The sequence below is a fragment of the Carassius carassius genome, chromosome 1, assembly GCF_963082965.1.
Source record: "Carassius carassius chromosome 1, fCarCar2.1, whole genome shotgun sequence".
Taxonomy (NCBI): domain Eukaryota; kingdom Metazoa; phylum Chordata; class Actinopteri; order Cypriniformes; family Cyprinidae; genus Carassius; species Carassius carassius.
In genome coordinates, this window is record NC_081755.1 from 35,745,052 (window position 1) to 35,769,475 (window position 24,424).

Sequence of the window (24,424 nt, forward strand, 5' to 3'; positions counted from 1 at the left end):
TATGTCATTACCACCCGCAAAAATCAAACCATTTACAGCAAATAAACCCATTTGCTAAGACAAAAGAACAGTCTACAATATTAAGACAACAGATGATTAATAAATTCAGTAGAGTCAAAATGAAAGCATGTTATTCCATGTATTCAAATAACCCAACCCTTTGATGGGGATATTTACAAGGGTCCTTAGTAACTCGCAAAATTCTCTCATCCATAACAAAGCACTTCAAAGTCCTGTTTTTTTCTTTTTCTTGCAGAACGCTTTATAGAAAATAAATCACCCTGTATTTGTTCAGAGTTAAAAAAAAAAAAAAAAGGCCAAATTATATGCCACTAAATTTATGGCTTGTAATATCATTTAAAATTAACAAATGCAATCATAATTTAGGGATAAAATGCAGCTTAACGTTAGCGTGATCTTTTATAAATCATAATGGCAATTCAAAAAAAAAAAAAAAAAAACAGATCCCTCTGCCAGCTGACTTGGTCAAAACATGACGCATCCGATTTAAAAGAAATGGCCAAATAAAGCAACTTAAAATGTCTTCAAATTATTATATATTTTTTTCACAACAGCTTAAAGACTTAAATGATGTGAAACCAATCTGTCTGTAAAATAATCAAGCTGGAAATCAGAAACACTCATTGCAGAGGTGATAGCCAAGACTCAATAATGGAAAACTTCGGGATGCTCTTCAGCATTAACTTCATTGTAAATGATAAATCATTTGAGGATCTTCTGTGTGATCATTACAAAACCAAATGTAAAAAAATAAATAAAAAATACTGCATTTCTGAAAAGGCCATAAAAAAAAAAAATACTAGTGGACAGGTGATCTCCAAAACTGAGAAGGAAAAAAAAAAATAAAATGTACGGCCAAATTTCACCAAAATAAATACATCTATCTTATATGGGTATTAAGGCAATGCAGTGGCTTTTTCTTTGTCGTGCTCCTTAAGCCTGTTTGTGATCAAGAGTTCATACTTCACAGATTTCTGAACATCGAAAATTACAATGTGGGAATTCATTTGTAAAGTTACGAATGATAAATAAAACCCCTAGCATCTTCCAACAACACTGCATCGTATGCAGTAGCCTTAAGGAAAAGTGGATATAATACACTGCACATTCTATCATAAAATAATCACTCGAGGGGAGTTTAATAACCTCCCACAGAGTAGACGTGCAGCTATATTACAGTCAGTGCAATGCTCAGATCAGGCTGCTAAAGAGATCCCATTAAACATGGGAAAACATATCACTGGTGCCCAACAGAATTCATCAGCAGAGGAGAGAAAGACAGAGGGAGAGGAAGAAAGAAGCAGGCGAGGTTTGTGGTCCAGGACGTAGAGCACATCGACAGGATTAGTGAATATAAGCTCTGTAGACTGCAGACATGTCATTGTCCGACTGGTCCAATGCTTTTGCTCTCTTGTATACCTGCAGAAGTACGAAATAATGCATTACTTCAAACGGAAGCATACGCCAAAATTACATACAATTCACAAAACGGGAAAATGACTATCAAATATCCATATACTACAATTAAATATGTATATTACCATTTCAGTTCAGTTATGTGGTTTACTTTACTATTAAACTGCATTACAGAATCTGAAATACATACATTAGTTGCTCAATCAACAAAGTAACAATTGTGGCCAATCAGTTACCAAATGTGTCTTTACCTCATTCGCAGCAGCTGCCATTGGTGTTGGATGATTAACCGAATCTCCCATTGAAATGGCTAACCTCAGATCTTTCTGAATGTGTTTCAGGTAGTAATCAGGTTTGAAGTTGCCCTGCAAGATATCTGAGAAGAAACACATCAAATGTTAAATAAACTCAAGTCTAGTGTCATTTTAGTAGATCCAAAGGTTACGCTGTCATGCTGCGTTGCCTCTAGTTTCTAATAGTCACCAGTTTCCATTTAAGTTTTGCAATGTTCCTTGTGCAATAAATGAAAATTTGTGCAATAAATGACTAAATAGGCATTTGGGTGGACACCGTTTGACATTGGAGACCAAAGGTTATGATGTCTAACCAGCACCATGTAACAGAAAATGTTTAAATGGCAGGAAGATTCAAAGGCAAACTCAAATCTACCAACACTTCTTATCAGTATCTTAAAAATGTTAACAAGAAAACTTACTCTGGCATTTCTGGTCCACAAACGTGCTTGCCATTTGTCCATGGCAAAGAATATCCAAGAATGTTTGCTGTGACTGTCCCGTGGCCTGCGCCAAGGTCAATCCCTCTGCGATGGTCGCCATGAAACTGCCTTGAACCATGTTAAGGATCAGCATCATTCTGGCAGCATTTCCTGCTTCCCCTGCTTTGATGGAAAAGACAAAGTTAATATGTCTTGGAAACATCTACCTCGTACACAGCGCGAATGAAAGGCTGTAGTACCTATGAAGAAAGACGTCTTCCCCATTGCCTGGAAGCAGCTGCTACAGTCTTCATAAACACTGCGGTCTCCTGCAGCAACAATGACCAGCATACCATCATTGGAAAGCTGCTGGCTGCCCGAAACCGGAGCTTCTAGGAATCTGCCGCCTCTGGATGTGATGACCTACAGATTCAAATGAACCTTAGTAACGGACTTCCCCTGGTAACGTCATGAAAGTCCCGTCTGGATGATGATGGTTACCTGTGCGAGCTCCATGATGGTTTCTGGATCAACGGTTGACATCTCTACGTAACATTTGCCTGGTCTGATTCCCTGCAGGACTCCGCTAGGACCTAACACAAGCTGAACGGACGGAATACTGTACATGTAAACCCAAGAAAGAGAAGCTTGACAGATTGAAGAAAAAGAGCCATTTACAAAACATTGACCTACATCTCTGGCAGCTTTTGGGTCTGATACACAGGAAAATGTGATATCGCACATGGACACAACTTCTGCTGGTGTTCGTCCTAATCTGGCACCTTCTTGGATGAACAAATCACACTGGAAAAATGAAAAAAAAAAAAGGTTAAAAACAAACCATTCACTCACTACTGTAACGTCAGAAGCAACCATATTTAAACACTTTTGATTGTACCTTTTCTGCGGTGCGATTCCAAACAGTCACAACATGCCCCATCTTCAACAAATTAGAAACCACACCACTTCCCATCAGTCCAAGTCCAAGGAACCCTATCCTGTTGTGAAAACAAGTATTGTCAGCATACCGTTTTAAGTGAATGGTTTAATAAACATTAGTCATGCAGTATTTGTTTTGATTTTTTTTTTAAATAATAAGAATCATTTGTTTGTGAATCAAACATAAAAAAAAACATTTGCAATATTGCCTGTCGATTCATGTACACTTTTTTTTCTCTCTTCATCTGTGAGGACGTGACCTAGCAATCTGCCAGGACCTTGCTCCAAAGTTTGGCTACATTTGCAATCAGAAGCTAAAAAAGCTAAGTATAATATCTGTGATAGCTTAACATGTTGCAAGAGAGGTGTCACCACCAACATGACGAAGCTCTTTCATTTAATAGATCGTTAAAGATTGCAAACACAATCCAAACACCAACGTTATTCTATTCCTAAATTACAATGACTTGTCCGATTTGTCCTTTGACGCGTGTGTGATCAATGTTGTGCTCACTTGGTTCGTTCATGCAGGGTACGATCACATCAGTATGATTTGAACCTTTGAATTTGCATTCGAGCTGCCGTTGAACTAAAGAGAGCAGCGGTCATCTGTCTTTTCAGCCAAACAGTGTCATTCCTTCAAAAATTCAAATCACAGAAGTACTGGGATAAAAGTTTAGAGATCAGATATAAACTGTGTGTCTGAGGTGTATGGTTGTGGTTCAAATAAAAGCCGATTCATCCAGTAATGAAACAAAGTACATCTTGAGTGAGTCATTTAATCATTAATTCATAAATTACATGTGGTTTTGTTTACAGGGTATACACAGGAATCATGGAGTTAGATTTAATACATTTTAAGACTCCTTTGCAAACATTGAGACCTCATCGCCACTCCAAGTTTTAATCTCTTACATCAGCGACACTAACTTAAATTTACATTATATTGATTGTGAGATAGCACAACTAAATAGACTAACTTTGTGATAACTCATCAATACTACATAATTCAGAAGGGGGGGGGACCAAGCACAAGGTAATTGAGAGACTAAACAACGCAACCCAAGAAACAAGAATTAAAACAATAAACAAGTCAACTGACAAAACTTATTGAGGAGGGAAAATAAAGCTCTCCGAGCTAACGGGGCAATGAGCTCACACACAGGATATTAAAAAAATGTATTTGTCACTTCAACTTATAACTTTCTGCAAACCATAGCTTTTTTTTTTAATGACAAACATCTGACTGGTCAGACAGTCCATCTGTGATTACGGAGCGTTTGATTTGATTTAGACTTGACAGTGTCTGTAATACCGCACCTGATCATGGAAGGTAAAATAATGATCACAACTATTACAACATTTTAACTGTGCATGCCCAAGCTAGCAACAACAACAACAAAAAAACTGCCATAAGTACCACAATTACCATGTATTTATGTAGCCTGTTGATTTTTGTTCATGGTATCATCAGCTCCAATAATTGGTTTGCAAAAAAGACACAGGATAAATGTTTGATATCAGTATTTAATTGCATTGGAACTGAAAAGAATCTGAATTGGGATTGATAAAATTAAACTCTACCCAAGCCTAGTAGTGCACTTGTTTTTCTGAATACAGCCAAACAAACACAGCGGCATCTACAGGACAGGAAGCAATGTACGAATGCAAATGCAGACTATAATAATAATAATAATACTACAATAACAACAAAAACCCTTCCCTGGGATCACGGAAAAAAAACAAAATTGAAAAAAATATATACATGTCAATATTAGATTAAATATGTATTAAATTGGAAATGTTGTATCAAACTAAAATTATATTCCAGATTTGTAATCTCAGAACCTCAATGTGGTCTCAGACATTTGGAGCGCCACTTTTTCTGACCACTGAAAACATGATTGTTCCTGATTACCTTTTGTCTGTAGGTGTGATGCTGCCGTTGATGGCTGTGCTGTCTGCTGCTTGAATAGATGTTGATCTTGTGTCCTTTTCAAGAAGAAAACAGACAATTATTAAAATGACCAAGCAATGCGGGCTGGCTAATTAGTAGGAAAATGAAGAAACCACGAGCTGTGTATTCCTAGACGGTGCTCACCTCCTCGATTATCTTTAAGCGTTTGGTGATGGGCTCCATTGATGAAGCTGGCTGTAAGGAAAATGGAGATTTCCTTGTCAACCAAAGTCAATTCAGCAGATTCATTTTAGATTGTCTAGAAACAGCAAACAGTTTTGCACTCAAAGGATCCTAGACACACATTTATTGAAAACACCAAGTCCAGAGCCAGGGGAGGAAAACCTCGAACTTTAGAGATCGAACTTTAAGATCAATTCGTTTCTGACTGTGGTGCTTTAAAGCAAAAGGACAAGCAAGAAGGAAATGTTCCTCCGAAGAGGAAGTGCCAAGAGGAAAGGAAGAGTCATTTAAACAGTTTGTTGGTATAACTGGCACATGAACAGAAGCACAAGAGTATTCTGGCTGGGCGTCTTTGCTGGCTGAAAACAAGCTTTTCCGATACAGTTTTTTCCTCCAATCCAATCAATTATTCAGACACACTAGCATGTAACAAACTGTGCAACCATAGTCAGAGTTCAAAATGTACTTTTTTGCCTCATCTATGGACATAAATATTTTTACTGAGTGTTTATTTATAATATTTTTGACCATAGTTTGCAGCTCACAAGTGCTGTGGCATAAAAACTATTTCCTTTTGCTTTCTGACAGTATTGCTCTGTCTCTCAAGTCTCTAATACCCGCAAAAGGCTGCATTTATCTGTGCAAAAATATACTGTGCATTATACTTTATTACAATAAAAAACCTGATTATAATATATCTTAAAGTATCATTTATTCCTGTGCTGTATTTTCAGCAGTCATTACCCCAGTCTTCAGTGCCACATGATCTTCCTGAAATAAATCTAATGTGCTGATTTGCTGCTTGGGAAACATTTTTATTATCATAAATGTTGAAAACAGTTGTTGCTGCTTAATATTTAATAACCATGCAACTATTTTCAGGATTCTTTGTTGAACAGAAAGATCAAAATATAAAAGAAAATAAGAAATGGCCACAGCCGAGACAAAAAACTTGAGCAAAACCATAGCCAATAATAGTTTTTAAACTGCAAAGTGGAGTACATGTCAGCTACCAATCTCAGAGGATCAACCAATAAGCTTGACGTTTTCGGTTTCCCTTACACAAAAAAAATCAGTACAACTGCCATGCTGCAGATTCGGACAACTAGCATCGCCAGAAGCAGTTTGGGGGAGGATATTATTCAGAAATTATTAGAACAGCCATTGTGTGCAATGTGCAAGAGATAGGGGCAAAGTTACACTAACTAGAAAATCATTCAGCATCCCAGCAAAAGTCTCCTTACCTTCTCAGACTGGCTGAGCAGAAAGTGATGAAAATGTGGGTCATCCTTTACTGGCTATAATGGAAGAGAGTTAAATTGGAAACTATTCTCCAAAGAGACTTACTGACCTGATAGTCATTTCATCTGCAACTAATTACAGTGACATGGTGAGAGGTGTGATTACATAGTGAAGGACAAAAAGTACAGTAAAGGACACCAGCCGTGCAGCTGCTATAAGTCACAGCTGTAACTGCACCAAAATCAGCCAGTGGGTACGTCTTACTGATACCTAAAAAAACAGCATATGTGCAGATCCCATAAATGTGCAGAGGCAAACTGTGAATGTAACCTACACTGCTCTCCCATTTGAATCCTGATACTGTTCCTGCGACCAGCCGTCGTACAGAGGATGGCTCTGGGTCAGAATCAGTCTGTTCCTTAAGGGAAAGAGAGACACATTCACCATGTGTACAGAATGGCTTCATCTCATCAAACAAAGCCCTACAATAGCTGCATCTAAACCCAGTCAAAATATGGCACTGGTCATACTGCAAAAATGGCACCAGTCTCAATGAATGGGTGGGTTGCACTTGGCAGATCCACCTCTAAAACATACAATTGTAACCTGACTCCACAGCAGGTGCAACAGCCGATGGCCTTAGCAAAGGATTTTGATGAAGCTGACAAAAACGTGTGTGGTTATGACCTAACCCTTCCCCTCCACAATGGTATTTAATGGTAAAGCAATATTTTCCATTTACCTTGTCCGACGAGCCACCCTTGAAGGCATCTTCATCATCTTCTTCAATGATCTTCATTGGTTTAGCTGCTTTACGCCCTTTATCTGACTTGCTTTTGTCATCGGAGTGTGCCTGCAAAACAAGGTTAACACAACATGAGGAATTATTTCTGAAATACTACCTGGTGAATTTCGAAGAACCTGTTTGGGTGTCAATAATAAGTGGCAACATAAAAGAGAGGTGTAAGTGGAGCCCAGAGATTTATATGGAATTTACCATTCAATAAAAAATAGTTTGACCAACATTTGTCTCAAAATATCCTGCTGAAAGTGAGATTAAACATAATAACATATGTGGAAACAACAGTTTGCTGACTTTGTGATATAATTTTAAACTCTGGCATTGTGAGCAATGCATGTCCGATCGTTAAAATCTGATCACAAGGAAACATAAATGCAGATTACAATCAATTAACAAAATTATAACCCTTTAGGTCATTTTCCGATTCCTCATAATCTGCATAACGCAAGGTCATTTTGTACATGTCAAAGAAAATCCAAGGTGGAAACAAGACCACAAGTTTGTGAAGATATTAACCTGATCTTTCCCTTTGGCCTTCTTTAGGTACTCCTCTACTGCATCAACAGCCTGCTGGAAGCGCTTGCCTTTGTTGATCTTGATCATCTCCTCTTTGTGAGGATGGTAAGGCTTCAGCTGCTCTACCTTTATCCAGGCGCTGAAAGGGCAACGCATATCAAAAGTCAACATCTGCTTGGTTTACACTCTCAAATCCTATGCAAACAAGAGGAAGTGGTGGTAAAAGACTACGACTGTCTCTGTACTCACTGATCTTCAGTTCCAAAAAACTTGACAAAGAAACATTTTTTGCCTCTTGGCTTTTTCAGATCCTTCGGAGGACTGACGACCTGAAAACACGAGGGTTAGAGATCAGTAAATGTGACAAACCAACACTACATCCAAATGAGTCGACTGATACAGTAGCGGTCTCTCAAACTCACACAACACAGAAAACCTTTCTGGACTTGTTTTAACGTTTAATTTGAAGCATTCTTGCTTTGTTTTGATCGAAAGCAACCAAAAACGCTTTCTAGATAGCTAAGTTAGCTCGCTAGGTTTAGAAAACATCCGGCGACTGCGACCTCTAACGTTAGATGCAAGAGCCTCAGAAAAACAACTCAATCGTACACATGAAAAGATCTTACCTTGCCTGGCCAAGGTGGATAGCGTCCAAGCTTACCCCTGAAACATAAATTGAGACGACAGTTTAGTATTTTAAATCAAACGTTACACGATTGAGCGTGTATTAACTGAAAGATCAAGCTAGCTAGTGTAACGTTATAGCAAAACCCGTTTCGACCCCATCAGCAAACTGTACCGAAGCTTGTATTAAACTCACTGTTTATATAATTACACACCTAAACTTTAGCTGAAACCCTCATTTAGTGCTAAACACACTTAACAAAGCGGATTAACCTCAAAAAGCATATAAAGTAATCGTTAGCTTGTGTGCTAAGCCTGCTGCTCAGTATTTGGTTTGACGACACATAAACTGGGCCATATACAAGATTTTTAATAAAACATTTTATTGCATCCACGACGAAATGCCTTTCGCGTGCACGAAAGAGAATTTAACATTTTGACGCAAAATTAAATCGTGTAAAGTTGATTTTTTTTTTTATCTTACCAAACCAGATCCCCGATCCTTAGATGCACAGTCGCCATCTTAAACTGTTGGTGAGAAACGTCGCACTGAATGCAGGGAATAAACACACCCACTACACTTCACCCATCTACCCCTGCGAGGAAGCGACGCGACAAAACCAGTACGATCTCGTCGCGTTGACAAATGGAGGCTGTAACGTCGTTGTAGTTTCGCTCGTCGCTCGCTAGCACTGACCTGCTTCATGTATTTTTAAACAGCAGGTTCTGGAGAAGTTATACAGAGTTTAAGTTTCTCCTGTGAATTCAGAGAATACCAGCTCGGAGAGAAATATGAATTTACATATTTCTTCACACTAAACAAATAAATAAAGGTTATTCTTTGTCTATTTGAAATTTTGGATAACGCTTGGGACCAAATTTATCACGTGATGCTTGGTGAAACGTGAAAACAGTATGTTAATATCATTTGTAAACACATTTTACAATTTTATGTAACAATTTAAATTATGTAAAAAGTGTGAAATGATGTGATGCAAAAATGTATTTGGGAGAAAACGTTAGAAAAATAAAACAGGACATTTTATTCTAAATATGTATAAAAATGTAATTTCCAACACTAAACCCAATACATAATATTTAAGATGTCATGGAAACAGTGTTGGATAAGTTACTCTAAAAAAGTAATTAAAAAAATTACTAATTACATCTTCAACAGTGTAATTAGAATACTGTACAAATCACTCTCTCCAAAAAGTATTTAATTACTTATTACTTTCTAAATCAGTTACTGAATGATACAAGGATAGACATGAAACGCTTCTTTTAATTCTTCCAAATAAATAATAGATAACTAGGCTACATAAATTATTCTGGTCACACTTTAGATTTGTGTCCAATTCTCACTATTAACAATTAACTATAAATTAACTATACTTTAGTCTCAGTATACTCCTTACAACTGCTTTTCAATACTTATTAAGTAGTTGTTGACAATTAAGTTTAAGAATTGGGTGATTAAGGATTTATATTAAGGTCTTGCAGAATAAGACATTAATATGTGCTTTTTAAGTAATAATAAACAGCCAATATCCCAGTAATATTCATGCTAATACCCAACTAGTTAATAGTGAGAATTGGAAACTAAAGTGTTACCAATATTCTTACTAACTCACCAAAGTATTTAAAGTGAGAAGCATACATAAAAAGCATGTATTGGTTAGACTTTGATGTTAAATCCACTGTTGTATTGTATTGTATATAAATCTTTTACAGCCTTATAGTTCAATTACATAAGAAATAACTGCAATTTAATTACAGAAAAATAAGAGTAATACCTTACTTTGCTTTCAATAGTTCAATTAGAGTAACTAATTACTTCATGTAACTAGTTGCACTCAACACTGCATGGAAATGACACTGTTAACTAAAAGTGATTGCAAAGACAGCTTGAGCTTTTATTACTTCATGATAAAGACAAAGGGAAATAACACAGTTTTATCTTCATTTCATTTTCTCTTTATCTTAAATCAAACATAGAAGTAGAATAATCTGACACAAGTAAAAAGTGCATAAAGAGAGACAGATGGGTCCATAACTTTATCATTAAGGCACACATTTTTTATGCATATATTAGATCGGATTCCAGTAAAACTGAACTAGATTTCATTAAAACATTCTCAAACATGTCTCGTCTGCTTATCTTCAATGAAGATTCATAGGTAGAGCGATAGAAACATTAACCCAAATTTAGCACCATAACCAAAGCAACACCATCTTGCATTGATATAAGAATGCATTTAAAAACAAATACATACTGTATTGAGAAAGTGAATCTAAAATGAGATTTCAACTGCAGTTTAGGAACACAAACAGCACATTTACGTAAGCTGTATTTGATGTTGTTTTTCTGCTAAATGGATCTATATGACTCTGCCTGACAGCATGAGACCGAACTCCTGGATGCTGATCTCCTTGTTCTGATATTGTTGCAGCTGACGGTTTGTGATGTTTCCAGCCCTCAGAGCGTCTTCAATGGCAAACTTCTTGCCCGATTTTCTGTCATGAAGAACGGAGGACTCGCCATTCGGACCCTTGACTGTGATCTCCTCCCAGTCGCATTCTTGACCCTGAAGGTTGACAAACATTTTCCAGTCGATCAGACCGAGCTTGTAAGCCTCCTCAGGCTTCATCTCCTTTCCGGTGTCTGGATCGATGACGACAATAGAGCGGCGGAGGTGACTTTCTCGCTGCTCCCTCTTCACTCTCATTGCAGACAGACTCTTCTGAAGCTTTTCGATTTCTTGGTCTTTCTCCGTTCGGATGCGCTTGAGTTCAGAGAGTTCTCTTTGCAAGGATTCCAATCGAATTTCCAGGTTCCTGCTGCTTTCCACCGGAGAAGTCTCAGTGATATGTCTGGTTTCTTTTGTCGTGATCTCGATCTCAGATTGAAGCTTCCTTATTTCGTTCTGTAGGCGCTGGTTCTCCTGCTGTAACCTGTTGCTTTCGTCACGAATGTAGTTGAGTTCTTTGGATGATTTTGTATTGGTGAACTCCACCTCCGAAAGCTTCGAGTTTAGGCTGATGATCTGTTGGTCCAGCTCACGACGGCGCTTTTCCTCTTCTTCAAGGCTTTTCTTTAGGGTTATAATTTCCATTTCGGCCTCCGGGTCTCGTTCGACTTGAATTTTTTCAGTTCGCACAACTTTTTCACGCACTTCCGTTCTCTCGAGTATCTCCTGCTTTTGCAACAAGACATTATACTCCTTCTCCAAGAGCATACGCTTGTGCCTCTCCTCTTCAACCTGAAGACGTAGGATAGAGTGCTCTTTTTCTTGTTGAGGGTCCTGCTGGAGAACAACCTTTTGCTTTACTGTAACCTTTTCTCGGTTTTCCTTGTCCCTGATCTCTAGTTCATTGAGCCGCACTCTCAGCCTCTGGATTTCAAGCTCAGCTTCTCTGCGGGCTCTGCGTTCACGTTCCAGCTCCTCAAGCTGAATGTCCAATTCAGCTTTTTGATGCTGCAATCTGATCAGCTCCTCTTTCAAGATCTCTCTCTGTCTCTGCTCATTGTTGATATTTTGAGAGAAGTTGTCACATTCAGACTTCAAGACTGGATCCTGCTCCATCTTCACTACTTCTTGCTGGACAATCTTCTCCCTCACCTGTGACAAGTCGATCTTCTTAATCCTGATCCTTTCTTCATTGGAGGCCCTTTCGCTTTCCAGGTCCAAACGCTTCCTCTGTTCCTCAGCCAGTTTCCGCTTGAGACTCTCAATCTCCTCCTTGGTTTTAGGATCTTCTCTGTATTGCAGGATCTCATTCACAACCTCTTTGGTCTGAATTTGAGGCTGGGTGTCTTTCCATCTTTGGATCTCATCTTTGAGTTGGAGGATCTCCATCTCGAACTTCTCTGTTTGGTGGGTTTTGTCCACAATTTCGTTCCTGAGTTTCTCCAGTTCTCTTTCAGTTTCCGGGTCAATCTTGTACTTGATAACCTCTTTGATGATCTCCTTGTATTCAATTTGTGGGCCTCTGTTTCTTAGCACTATCAGCTCATCCTGGAAGCTCTTCATCTGGAGCTCTGAATCTCTGCATCTTCTCTGCTGCTCCACCAGGTCAAGTCGAAGATTTGCCACCTCCGCTTCCGCCTTCGGATCAGGTCGAACAATTTCACGCACCTTCTCCTGAATGATGACCCTCGACTTCTCTTCCTCCAGGCTGGTAATCTTGCGATGAATGTCTGTTTTCTCTCTCAGCAAAGAGCTGCGCTTGCTTTTTTCATCTTCATATTGTCTCCTCAGGTTCTCCACCTCTCTCTCCAAAGCAAGATCTTTCTCAACTTTCAGTACTTCTTTGATGGAGATCTTTTCCTCAGCCATTGCCTTTTCCTTTTCAAGACGCCTTAGTTTCTCCTGCAGGAATCGAAGCTCATCCTCGAGTTCCTTTCGGCTGTTAATTTCTTTTTGTTTCCTGTCAAGCAATAGTCTGTACTCGCTTTCAAGCTGAGGGTCATTCTGAACCTTAATGACTTCTTCCTCCCTGATGATTTCCTGCTCCCTACTTTTCTCCTCTGCAAGAATAGTCACTTGCTTTTGAATCTGAATGATTTCATTCTCTCTGACCATCTTCATCCTCTTGACTTCCTCTAGCTCTTCTCTCAGTCTCCTGAGTTCTTCCTCCTGTCCCCTGTCCCTCTCAATGCGGAGCACCTCCTTGACTGTATACTGCTGAGCTCCCTCTTTCATTTCGGTCTCAATCCCACGCAGCTTTACACGGAGGGTGTCCAACTCGCTCTCTAAGACACGAGTGGTCCTGCTTTCTTCTAAGAGCTTCTGCTGAACCCGGTGATATTCTTCATCAAGTTGAGGGTCATGCACCTGCTTGATGAGCTCTTTCTTGACGATTGTGTCCTGTGGTTTCTGGCCCTCTAGTAAATAGATGTCACTCTGGACACTCTGGATTTCTTTTTCCAGTTGATCTCTCCGCTGAATTTCTTCCTGAAGCTGTTTTCTGATTCTCCAAGGCTCTTCTCCTGGGGCTGAGGATCTCACGGTCTGGACATTTTGCTGGATTACTGTAACTTCTGGTTGCTGTAAAGAATTGCAAAAATAATCGATGTGGTAAAAAGCCAAGCAATGTTTATGCCATACTATGGTTAATTTTATGTATGGTGTGTGTTAGTGTGTTTTACCTGGTTAAGAAGGCTTTGAGCAAACTCCAGGTTCTGCAGTCTCTGCTTGTTCACAGCATTCGCTTCAGTGAATTTGGACTCAATTGCAGATTCCTTTAAAACACAACAATCGTGTTTATACTTTACCAGTCACAAAAACTGTCATTAAAAGGCATTACTTGATCCAGGAAACTGTTTACTAGTTAAAAAAACATTCACCTCTCTCTTCACTTTCAAGGCAGGAGATTCAAGTCTGCTCCTTTTGTATGTCTGAGGAACCAAGCCATCTTCAAGGTCAAGGATGGATTTAAACCGCTCAGCTTCATATTCATAGTCCTGAAAGCCACAACACAAAGGAGTTCATGTGGCTTTGCATAAAAATGATAGTAGGTTAATGCTTTGCAAGTAATACACTGTGGTTTTTGTACCTTGACTGCTTGCTGATAAAGCTGTGCATTTCTAGACACATTGTTCAGGTCTGATTCCTTTCTCGCGATGTCAGAGAGCAGATTCTGTAAGAACAGATTCAAACATAATTTTGTTAAATAAATGTAATTTGTTGTATTATAATGGAATTATCGTAATGAGAGAAGTGGTTAAACTCTTACCCTTTGATTTTTCAGTTTGTCATCAATCTGTCTAATGTCATCAGTTTCACGTGGCTCATAGTTTGGTAGTCGAGAAAGCCAGCTATTAAGGTTGTCATACTCATTGTTGTAGTTGGCATAAGCGGTTTTGGCTTTTTGCAGACATTGTGATCTGTAAAATGAGAACATTTAAAATAATTAAAGATGCTGATTTTTTTGTGGTAAAATACACTTTCTGTAGGACCTATGCTATAGAAAGAAGAATGTATCTGTATAAAATAAACAAGGATAGCACTTTACAATAAGGGTCAATGCATGAACATTTTGTACATTAGATTTCACAATCATTAATTTACAGTGCACAATAGCAAATCTATAAAGAAAACAAATTAATAAATGCTCTTCTCGACACATAATTAAATAAAACATTAAACCTTACATGAAGTGCAACCATACACATTAATAGTGAAATCAATTAGGTTGCAATAGAAATAATATAATCACAACACACAGTAAACTAAATAAGATGAAGCCGTGGGATCAAATTCTTTAGTAATTTTTAAGTACATTTCCATTTTAAATAACTCAAAATAATATGAACTCACCTTGCTTCAACCTGTCTGTTCAGGTTGTCAAAGCGCTTGGTGAGTTTCTGAACATCAGCCTCTTGCCTCTCAATATCAGGGCAGTGTTCTTGCACTTTGTTAGCCATGTTGTTGCAGCTGGCCTTGGCATCTCTCAGGTTCTGCTCATTCTCTGTTATAGTAGATCTTTTGCTCCGCAGCTCAGATGCAATATCCTGGAGACAGGAGTAAGAGACATGAGTGCATAGTATACTTAAAAAAAAAAAAAAAAAAAAAAAAAAAAAAAATTACATGGCATGGATTACTAAACTTACCGCCAACTCACGCTGGGTCTTCTCCAGTGAGGTGGGGTTGGATGGGGCAACCTCCTCTCTTGCCAGTTTGTTTTCATAAGAGGACAGCAGAGCTTTGCCATTCTGCAGAGAATTCTCCAGCCGATAAGAGTTCTGCAGTCTACAAAAGTGCAATTTTTAGGCTCACAATTCAAGCTTTCAATTAATAAGACATGCTTGATCTCCACTGTAAAAAAAGAAAGTAATACTTACTTGTCCTCAGAACATTTCAGCAGCAAATCAACTTTATTGTATTTTTTGTTTGTCTCATCCACCTTGGAGTAGAGCTGTGGTGCACTTGCACATTTGGGAGAGGATCGGAGAAAACTCTCAGCTTCCTGTACTTTCGCAGACTTTTCTGGCTCTATCTTCCGAACAGCAGTAGAAATATCCTGTGAAGAAAATACTGGATCAAGGTTTAAGGTCAAAACAATAATTTCCACTGAAAAATAAGGATCAGAAAAAATGCTTTTGTGTTTAAGTTTCAGATTCCCATTTACTTTTTAAACATTTAAATATATCACTTTGCTGATAAATGCAATAAAATGTATGTGCGGTTTCATAATTTTCACCTTTTATCGGGTTTGAACATGCCAAGACTCTCTAATGCACAGATAAGTTTCAACCTAACGTGATCCTCTTAAAAACGGTGTTACAAAACAGTAACTGACAAGCAACATACAGAGACGGAAATATCTGCTAAAACTTTATTTAATAAACATTATTACAATGAAACCCATTATATAATGTAATAACATGCTGATGCATGATGTGCAATATGAAAGTCATACTCAAAAAGCACCAAACTTTGTACCTTTATGTCCTGTAGCCTGTCAGCGCTGTCTTGCACGGGACGTGTCTGCTCCAGTGGGGGGCGCACACGAGAGTAAATGGCCTTCTCCTGCTTATCCAGATCACTGACCACTTTATCCAGTCCTGCCATTAGTTGACGGCATTGCTGCTCTTGTTTATCTAAGGTTCGAGAAATTACTAAACTGAGTGTTTTACTCTCTTTTGGAGAGCTCTGCATCTAAATGTGTTATTACATGAGAGACAAACCTTGACCTCCTGTACTCTCCTTCTTCACCTCTGCCAGTCGTGCCTGTAGTGCAGATTTGCTGCTGGCAACTTTCTGTTTGATACCTTTGTGCTGATTTATTAGACTGTAAAAGATGTTTTCAGATTAGACACATCTGTGAGTGTATGCATTATAAATTGCATATACAGATCAGGGAATACCCACTTATCAGCAACGGCCACAGCCTCAGGGTCGGTCGGTGGGATTATGAAGCACACTGCTGGAACACTCATGGTGCGGCCATTTGCGTCCTTCACGTCCCACTTTGACCCATTGTTCCTGAGCAGGGTGTACCGCTCCCCTCGCATAATTGAACCCTGTGTCATACAAAATGAGCAAAGTAAGCTCTGTTTCAGCTTGATATTGCAGCACAAATTCTTAAAATAAATCTGAAATCCGTACAAAATCCCCTGCACACGTCTCCAGAGGTTTATACGAGATGAATCGTTTGGGTGAAGGTCTTCTTAAGGATTTAAATACATTAGATGGGGGAATCCAAAACACGAGCGGAGACCGGGTGTAATGTTTTTCTGTGCTTACTCATGATAATAGCTGATGTTTCACTGACTGGTATTAGTGGAGCTCTAAGCCGCATGCATGAAGTGAGCAAGAGCTCAAACTCCGTACCTCATTAGTCTCGTATTCACACAGAGCCTCGATAGGGAGCAGTTTCTGAGGAGTCTCCCTGCGGTACTTCAGAGGGAGAACCTGCAGGCTGCGCGTCTGGAGAGCTTTCAGCCGCTCGTCGAAACGGTCCATGGCCTTTGCCTGATCCTGTCAATACAAACACAGACAGCCTTAGATAGCAGAGACACCTTTTAGTTCAGAAAGTCAGTAAAATATAGCAATATTAGAACCATGTATTTACATTCAGGTCAGCAATCAGGCCCTCCATCTGGTACATGTCTTTAAACTCAGGGTTATACTTCTGGTTGATCTCGGTTTCCAGGCGCTTCAACAAATCGCTGGTGTCTCTTGCATCCTTGTGGAACTGGAAAAATAAAAAGAATGCAACTGACCAAGTCTGACAGCAAACGTGAGGAAATACCGAATAGGAAATGAAGCAAAATGCGAACTGACTTTGTGATAATCATCCATGTTCTTGAGGTGGTTCTCTTCACAGATGAGCAGGTTGAGGTATTCCTTCCAATCCGCATGTACAGCATCCATGTGTGCCTAAACACAAGACTGGTTTTAGAATAATCATATACAGCAATGCCACTGGGATAGTAAATGTAGGATAATGTACAAGTGCACGTTTTTTTTATTAGTTATGTGCACTGAAGTTATATTTGAAGTTATTTGGTTTATTTACAATCAATGCAACGTATTGTTACATAATGTGTGCTAGCCTGATGGTGTTTGGTTTTTATATCTTGTTATTATGCTGTGGTTTTTATTACTTTATTGGATTTTTCTACAAGTTAAAATTCTGCAAGACTACCCCAATTAACAAAACCCCAAACGATAACATAAATTAAAAGGTACAATAAAATACCTTCATAATAATACATTAAAACGCAAATACATTAAATATAAATAAAATCGACTGGCAAAAAGTCTTGACTGCAGAGTCAGCCAGTGCATTATCCAACTGGGACATCACACCTTATGAATCTAACTAAGAACCTCTTTAATCCACGTATCGATTATGGTGGTTATTTTAGAGTATGAAGCAGATTTTTGTGCTTCAAATAGATTTGTCATATGCTGTTTGCCTTAGCTATGCTCAGAGAAAATGTGAAAACTCATTTTAGATCAAAGTTTTTTGGTGTTTCAGTGTTGCCATAAATACTGCATACTACACTAAAGTGCAGCACAGTTATGCACCGTAAAAAGACATCCCATGATGCCTGTGGCAACCAACAACCACTGCTAGTTTTTGACTGCACTTTTCTTTTTTTAGCAAATGGCTTGTAGTTACCCCAATGACATTTTTTCCTGGATGGTTCTGCTCAATAAGTTCCTCTCCATCCTCATTCAGCTGGGTGATGCTTTTCTCCTTAGCCTCCAGACACTTGCTAATGAAGTTCTGATGAAGTTTTCAAGCACAAAGCAGCATGTTAAAAATATATAGATTCGTTGTTTGCATTTCAATGCTATAATCATATCGCTTGTAGGAGGTTTGAATCATGAAAGCACATTTAAAATATAGCACATCAGTACAACTTAATGTCTTAGAACCACCTAGAATTACGACTTATTTATTCATTACCTATGATTAAAGAGGTGTTCATTTACCTCGTACTGCCTCTTGCGGGCAGGGTAGTCCAGGTTGTTGTCGCTCCAGTCATATGTGGTTCGCTCGTCAGCTTGCTGCTCCATCCAGTAGAGCTCGCTGGTGCAGCGCTGCATGTAGTCCCTCAGACTGAGCAGGTTCTTCTGACGTGCAGAGGAGTTTGCCTGAGACAGACATGGTTAAATACAGTGTTTTGAGACACTAAAAACTAACCATTAAAACTTCAAGTTGAAAATTGAAAGCAGAAAATGAAGTCTCACCAGTAGTTTGTTGTACTTCTCCTGCTGGCCATCCGGACCATCCTGTTATACAAGTAAGCAGATGAGTCACAGATGTCATTCGCATGACTGTTCAAAAGAGTCAACTATACTTCTTTTTTTCAGCATTGCATTTAAAAAAAGGCAGTTAAAAAGTACCCGGTTTCCAGTGATGTAAGGAGCCAGTGCCTCGACTTCACTGTGGAAAATATTGTGCTCCTCCACTTCATTCTCGACGGTCAACAGATCTTGTCCATATCCTTTGTTGTTCACATTTGCCTGCATCAGAACACATTCGCACATGAAACGACTGCATTTAAAAGCATACATTCAAAAGAAGCATAGGGGGGTTTGTTTAGATACACACCAGTTTCTCATCAACTATCTTTCCCCAGTTGACGGTGGGAACCTTCTCTGATCGTGTGATGTGGTAAATGCGATCATGTTCCTCGCGGAGCTTCATCACACGCACTCGCAGCTGTCTCATACTTTTCCATTGAAGAGAAGAAATAAAATGAGTCATCCACAATCCCAGCAAAATTCACAGAAAAAAACCATTCCATGGCATAAAGCATGAGATGCTATTGGATATTTCAGTTTAAAGGTGCCTATGTAGACGGAGTTATAGTATTAATACTCACTCCTTCTCAATCATCTCAGCTTGAGGGTGCTGCAAACGAGAGGCTTGGGCTGCGTCTTCATCCAGACTATTCAGCAGCTCCAGGGAGTTCAGGATCCTCTTGTTGGTGTCCTCCTGGTACAGGGGCTGCTTGCTCTCATTGATCTTCCTGATATCCTAGAAACATCAATGAGCAACACAATTAAGGATAGTTATGTATCAATAATTAAGGAGGTGGTTCACTCAATATGTCATTCCAAACCTGTATGACTTTTTCATCGATCAAAAGAAGATATTTAGAAATCCGGCTTTTTCGACCTGAAAATGATGCTCTCGTAAATCATGCAAAAAAAAAAAAAACTGGGGGGGTTTCGGGGTGTAGGCGGTTGCGGTTGGTTAAAGTTTAACCAATCTATTGATCACTTTTGTCATGCTTTCATAACATTAACGTTAAACGATTCTGGGCTAACTTAGCAAAGTAACGCCATGTTGGTTATTGCTTACTTCTAGCTAGAAAGTTTAGCAGCTTCTACATGGCTCGAAATTGCCAACATTTTTGTCGCATATGCTCCTGAAATTTAATCTGTGTGACCTAAAAATATATTTGGGAGTAACGTTATATGTGCGGAGAATATGAGCATATCTGTCCACTAATGACTCGTCCGATTTGCGAACTAATGACTCCTTTGAACCGATTCACTTTAATGAATGCTTAAATCTGATCCGGGTCGAGTTTCCCGCTCGCAATTCCACGCGCTTTTCCCAAAAACTTTACTTGACATGAACGCGTTCTACGTGCTACTTAAGAGTCGCTGTCCATTCGCGAAATTCGTGCTGAAATATAACCTATGGAATCGTATTCTGAACGTTCAACCTAATATTCGTCTTCTGTTGTGAATTAGCAATCATAGAAGTCTATAATAAAGCACTGACAAAATGGCTTAACAAAAACACAAGAAAAGATACCTTTCAAAAATATAGAGGCAAATAAAGATGTTATTTTTAATAGATGTAAAGGACACCATAATAATAAGGAAAAACAAAACATCTGAGATGACAAGAAATGCCCAATAAATGGCTAGTTTTCGTGCACGTCAGCAGCAAGTTATTGACAGATTTTTTGGATTTCATCCCTATTTTGCCCAGTCTTTGAAGCATATTTCCCACATTACTCCTTTTATGATTTTTTTTGTTCAATCATTTAGTTTAGATGCGTATTTAAATTTTTCTTCCCTTTTTTAATTATTTAATTTATAAATTAATTTAAACAAAAAACAAGTACACATTCTTTTATTAATTTATTATTATACTATATAAATTATGTCACTGTGTGCATGTGGTGGTGGTGGGTGGGTAAGTGCACATTATAGTTTCCTGCTTTTTTGTCCTTTATTGATCACACCTATGACTATTGTTCAGCAGAATGTACATAGCCTACTACTAAAAAAAAAAAAAACACACTTTTTTTTTAAGGTTTAATCACACAACATTTCTTCCATGTTTTATTTTTATTAGTAAATCCCCTTTGTTTACCGAAAAGTTATGAAAATTTTCAATAATTAAAATATAAATTAATGTTTTATGTGTTTAATGTTTAATGTGCATCTCAGAAAATGCTTTATTTAAAAGCCCAACTGAATGGCACTTAAATGCACTTAATTCATCTGTCAACTTTATTATTATTGTTCACAGTACAAGTACAGACAGAGAAACAATGGGTAATAATTAAATGTTTATTTTTGATGTATGCATTGCATTCTATGCATTTAAAAAATTATTTTTTTTCTAAAAAAGGAAACTTAGTTGTTAATTTTAAGAGACCCAGGAGTCTTATTTTGTCTTGCATAATTAATATTGCACTTTAATTAAGCAAAAACACATTTTATCCGATTACTCGATTAATCAATGGAATTTTTGGTAGAATACTCGATTACTAAAATATTCGATAGCTACAGCCCTAACTGGTATACACTTTCTTCTATTTGACCCCAAATAGCCCTAATCTGGCATCTTTGAAGGGGTAACTGACATGCTTATTGGTGGAAAGACAGGAGGAGTGACTAACTCTCTGGCTTTGATTTGTAATCCCCAGAAAGAGTCGTTCTGTACTTACCCTGTTGAGATTCTGTTCCGTCTCAATGATGTTCTTCTCCACCTTATCTGCATTCTTCTGCAACTTGTCAATCAGGGTCGCCAAATCAGTGTCAGGTGGTCTACGGTGAAATAACAGAACTTTTTTTTATTTGTGGGAGAAGTTCAAGTAAGCCAGATATACACATTTTTCCCCAAAATACTGCTGCAAATGTAGATTTGTTATGTTGTATCTCAGGATCTAGGACTTAACACTTCACTTCTCGGTCATGCTGAGATGCTCTGAAAATAAATACCGGACTTGAAACACTTTCATTCCACATCATCTGGCACAGATTTCAGATATGTTAGGATAACCAAACTGCTAAACAACAAAAAAAAATTCTTTCAGCTGAACCGTATTGAAAAAATGCAGAAGCGGCGTTCAACATTACAACAGCCTTGCGTTGTTTTTAGTGCATTCTGCGAATTCTAGAGAAATGGCTTTTGACAGTGCATGGCAGACATGACTCAACTTGATCAGAAACAAATTGCACACCTTGGGTCGCATTTGCCTCAAAGACAAGGCATGTTATTTTAACATCCAAGAGTATGAATCATTGATAATGAGGTTCATGGCAGTTAAAAATATCTCACATGGAATAAAATGATAATTTCCTTGTCTTTATTTTAAGTTTTGTGTTCACTGTAGAACTGAGTTATGAGTGAGATATGTAAATTAGGCTGATAATTACAACAAGAAGGTGGCTTTAATGAGGGCGTTAGAAACAGGTCTAACTAGTAATACTAACATGTCACTAATACACATGCAAGAAAGAGATATATATATTTTATGTCCTCTATTCTGAATACATCTGCATGTGAAACCCATCAAAATGAATTGCAAAACACAGCTGGACTGTTAAAGCACGAGATTATGTAACCAGCGTTGTTGTTGTAATTTATTTAATCAAAAACAACTATTAAAGCAGCAAGACATACAAAAACAAAGCTGGAACTTTATATATGTAAAATTGCCAGATTTGTATAACATGGATGATGGGACAAGCAGCAACAGTTGAACTTCTGTCTAAAGAAAATTATTTAATCTGATTTGAGATGAAAAGCTGGGTGTGGCAAGTAATTATTTGATGCTCACTCCCCTTCCCTAGAGGAGTTCCCATATCCAAAATATACAAATGCAAAAACATAACAATAAAAAAGTGGATGTCCTAAGCATGGTATTAACTAGCCTAAGGTTTTTCCCTTTCTTAGCTTGCTGCAAACAAACTGCCCATTTCTCGCCTTGTTTCTGTCAAAAGATGACAGACAATTCAAAACTTGGCACATTTGACACCGAGTGACCCATTGTGCCTAGCGCAGTCAAACAACACCCGAGGATGACTTAAACAGAAAACTATGTGTTTAGAAAAACCTATTTTTTTTTGTACATCTGTAACCAATAAAATAATTTTGACTCAAACTGAAACCATACTCCTAGAGTAAAATCCTTCATAACTGCAGTGAACGACGCTGCACTGCTTTCACAATATCAGTGTCCGATATTGTATCCTACCGAAATGAAGCTCGAGGCCAGACTCATCAGAAGTCCATGCTTGCTTGAACTTGAACTTGTCACTCTGTTTACACTTCTCTCCTTAACCAATCAGCTTTCTTTAAACATTCCCTACACATTTTCACAGCCGGTTCTGATTCATATGTAACTTGAGAACTGTATACAATAGGAACAATAAAATGTTGGTTATTGTAAATTACTACTAATAATACATTATAAACATAACGCATTTAAATGACTGCTCCACATTCCTGTAATAGCTATGCCTTTCACAATTGCATGACTCAACTCTGCTCTGAATAACCAGTGGTCTTTGACCAAACAGTTTTCACAGCCCTGTCAGTCTCACCTTGGACTGTCTTGCCTGGACTTCTCAAATGGAGTGTGTCAGAACTAAAAGATCTGTCTGAAGGTTATCTAGTTGTTCATCACAAAGTGATGAGGGTCTAGATATAGTCAATGCAATCATTCAGCACATACACTCCCTCACTATAGACATGTATCCTAAGTAGAAACCTGATATAAAATGTTAACTTTTCTAAAAAAAAAAAAAAAAAAAAAAAAAAAAAAGTTTTAATTGTGAAGTGAGACCAACCCAGACGAGTCGCAGAAACCACGGAATATGTATCTCAGAGAAAAGTTATCCAACCTGTTACAGCGCCACACCCTTACTACAGTAACCTCAAGACAAGCAAGCATAAAACCGATATATCAGAAAGATAGAATTTAAAATAAAGGGGTAAATGGTGCAGCTTGGCTAGTGAAGCTACTACAATCCAAACGACAATGAAACGCGACCCTGTTTATACACGTAATGACTCCGGAACGACGCAGTTTAAAGAGCTCAGCGCTATATAAAAAAATAAAATAAATAGACATTGCACAGTGAGAATGTATCCAGCCACCACCGACCTTTTATCACTGATGGCCACGGTGGTCTTTCCGGTCTTCTTTCTAAACATGATGACAGCAGCGCAGTTTCTGCTAAGATGGCACGGGTTAGGATCCCACTCTGCTTCTGTGTGTCTGTCGTTTAACAACCTGACGCGTGTCCCAGGACAGGTACACCTCACATACAACGCCTACAATGACCGAAACAGCCACTACCCTCCCGACAACACGAGCTTTCGCTGTCCGTCAAGGTTAAGCCGTGCTTTTAACATCAAGCCCATTTAAAAGTGCGGGCTGGTGTCCGCCCCTTTCTGTGAGACATACCTGCAGCCTATCCTAACAGAGGCGGCGTCTCTTTTTCTTCTGTACACGTTTTGAGAAAGAGATTCAACAGGCTACAGTCAGAGCAAACTTTTATTAACGGTGGGCTGTTTCATTCACCAAAGTAAACAACAACATCAGCAGCAGCAGCCTTTTTTACTGTCATTATTTGGATGTAATGACACTATCATTGACACATAAATGTACATAACGATCAGTTACAATACACCTCGGTGTCTCATGACTTTTTAAATAGCATTCAAAAAGTCAAAAATGTTTGAGACCTATTCAGTATTATTATCTTGCATAAACATATAGCTATTG

The 24,424-nt window shown here is 38.3% G+C and overlaps 2 protein-coding genes across 8 annotated transcripts; both read right to left on the reverse strand.

Annotated features, from left to right (window-relative positions):
• Positions 1-1,136: 1,136 nt before the first annotated feature.
• glyr1 (glyoxylate reductase 1 homolog (Arabidopsis)) lies at positions 1,137-9,009 on the reverse strand. 7 transcript variants are annotated; one of them, XM_059557311.1, is made up of 16 exons: positions 8,900-9,009; positions 8,418-8,454; positions 8,041-8,120; positions 7,792-7,930; positions 7,216-7,326; positions 6,808-6,891; positions 6,476-6,529; positions 5,193-5,243; positions 5,010-5,083; positions 3,051-3,150; positions 2,846-2,956; positions 2,654-2,755; positions 2,413-2,575; positions 2,153-2,332; positions 1,689-1,813; positions 1,137-1,440 (listed from the first exon to the last, which is right to left on the reverse strand). In XM_059557311.1, the coding sequence occupies exons 1-16, from the start codon at positions 8,935-8,937 to the stop codon at positions 1,366-1,368; spliced, it is 1,524 nt and encodes a 507-aa protein (XP_059413294.1). In that variant the 5' UTR covers positions 8,938-9,009; the 3' UTR covers positions 1,137-1,365. The 7 variants fall into 7 exon arrangements, with proteins under 7 accessions (XP_059413294.1, XP_059413281.1, XP_059413288.1 ...); XM_059557298.1 differs by having other exon boundaries at positions 3,039-3,150; XM_059557305.1 differs by having other exon boundaries at positions 2,153-2,335; positions 8,900-9,008.
• A 1,298-nt stretch (positions 9,010-10,307) lies between these two features.
• ppl (periplakin) lies at positions 10,308-24,046 on the reverse strand. The gene is made up of 22 exons (XM_059557339.1): positions 23,801-24,046; positions 21,356-21,455; positions 19,265-19,419; positions 18,991-19,111; positions 18,783-18,902; positions 18,627-18,668; positions 18,369-18,530; positions 18,052-18,159; positions 17,208-17,303; positions 16,996-17,118; positions 16,755-16,901; positions 16,293-16,444; positions 16,109-16,212; positions 15,864-16,021; positions 15,263-15,441; positions 15,032-15,170; positions 14,739-14,932; positions 14,155-14,305; positions 13,975-14,058; positions 13,766-13,882; positions 13,568-13,660; positions 10,308-13,466 (listed from the first exon to the last, which is right to left on the reverse strand). The coding sequence occupies exons 1-22, from the start codon at positions 23,848-23,850 to the stop codon at positions 10,797-10,799; spliced, it is 5,265 nt and encodes a 1,754-aa protein (XP_059413322.1). The 5' UTR covers positions 23,851-24,046; the 3' UTR covers positions 10,308-10,796.
• Positions 24,047-24,424: the final 378 nt, after the last annotated feature.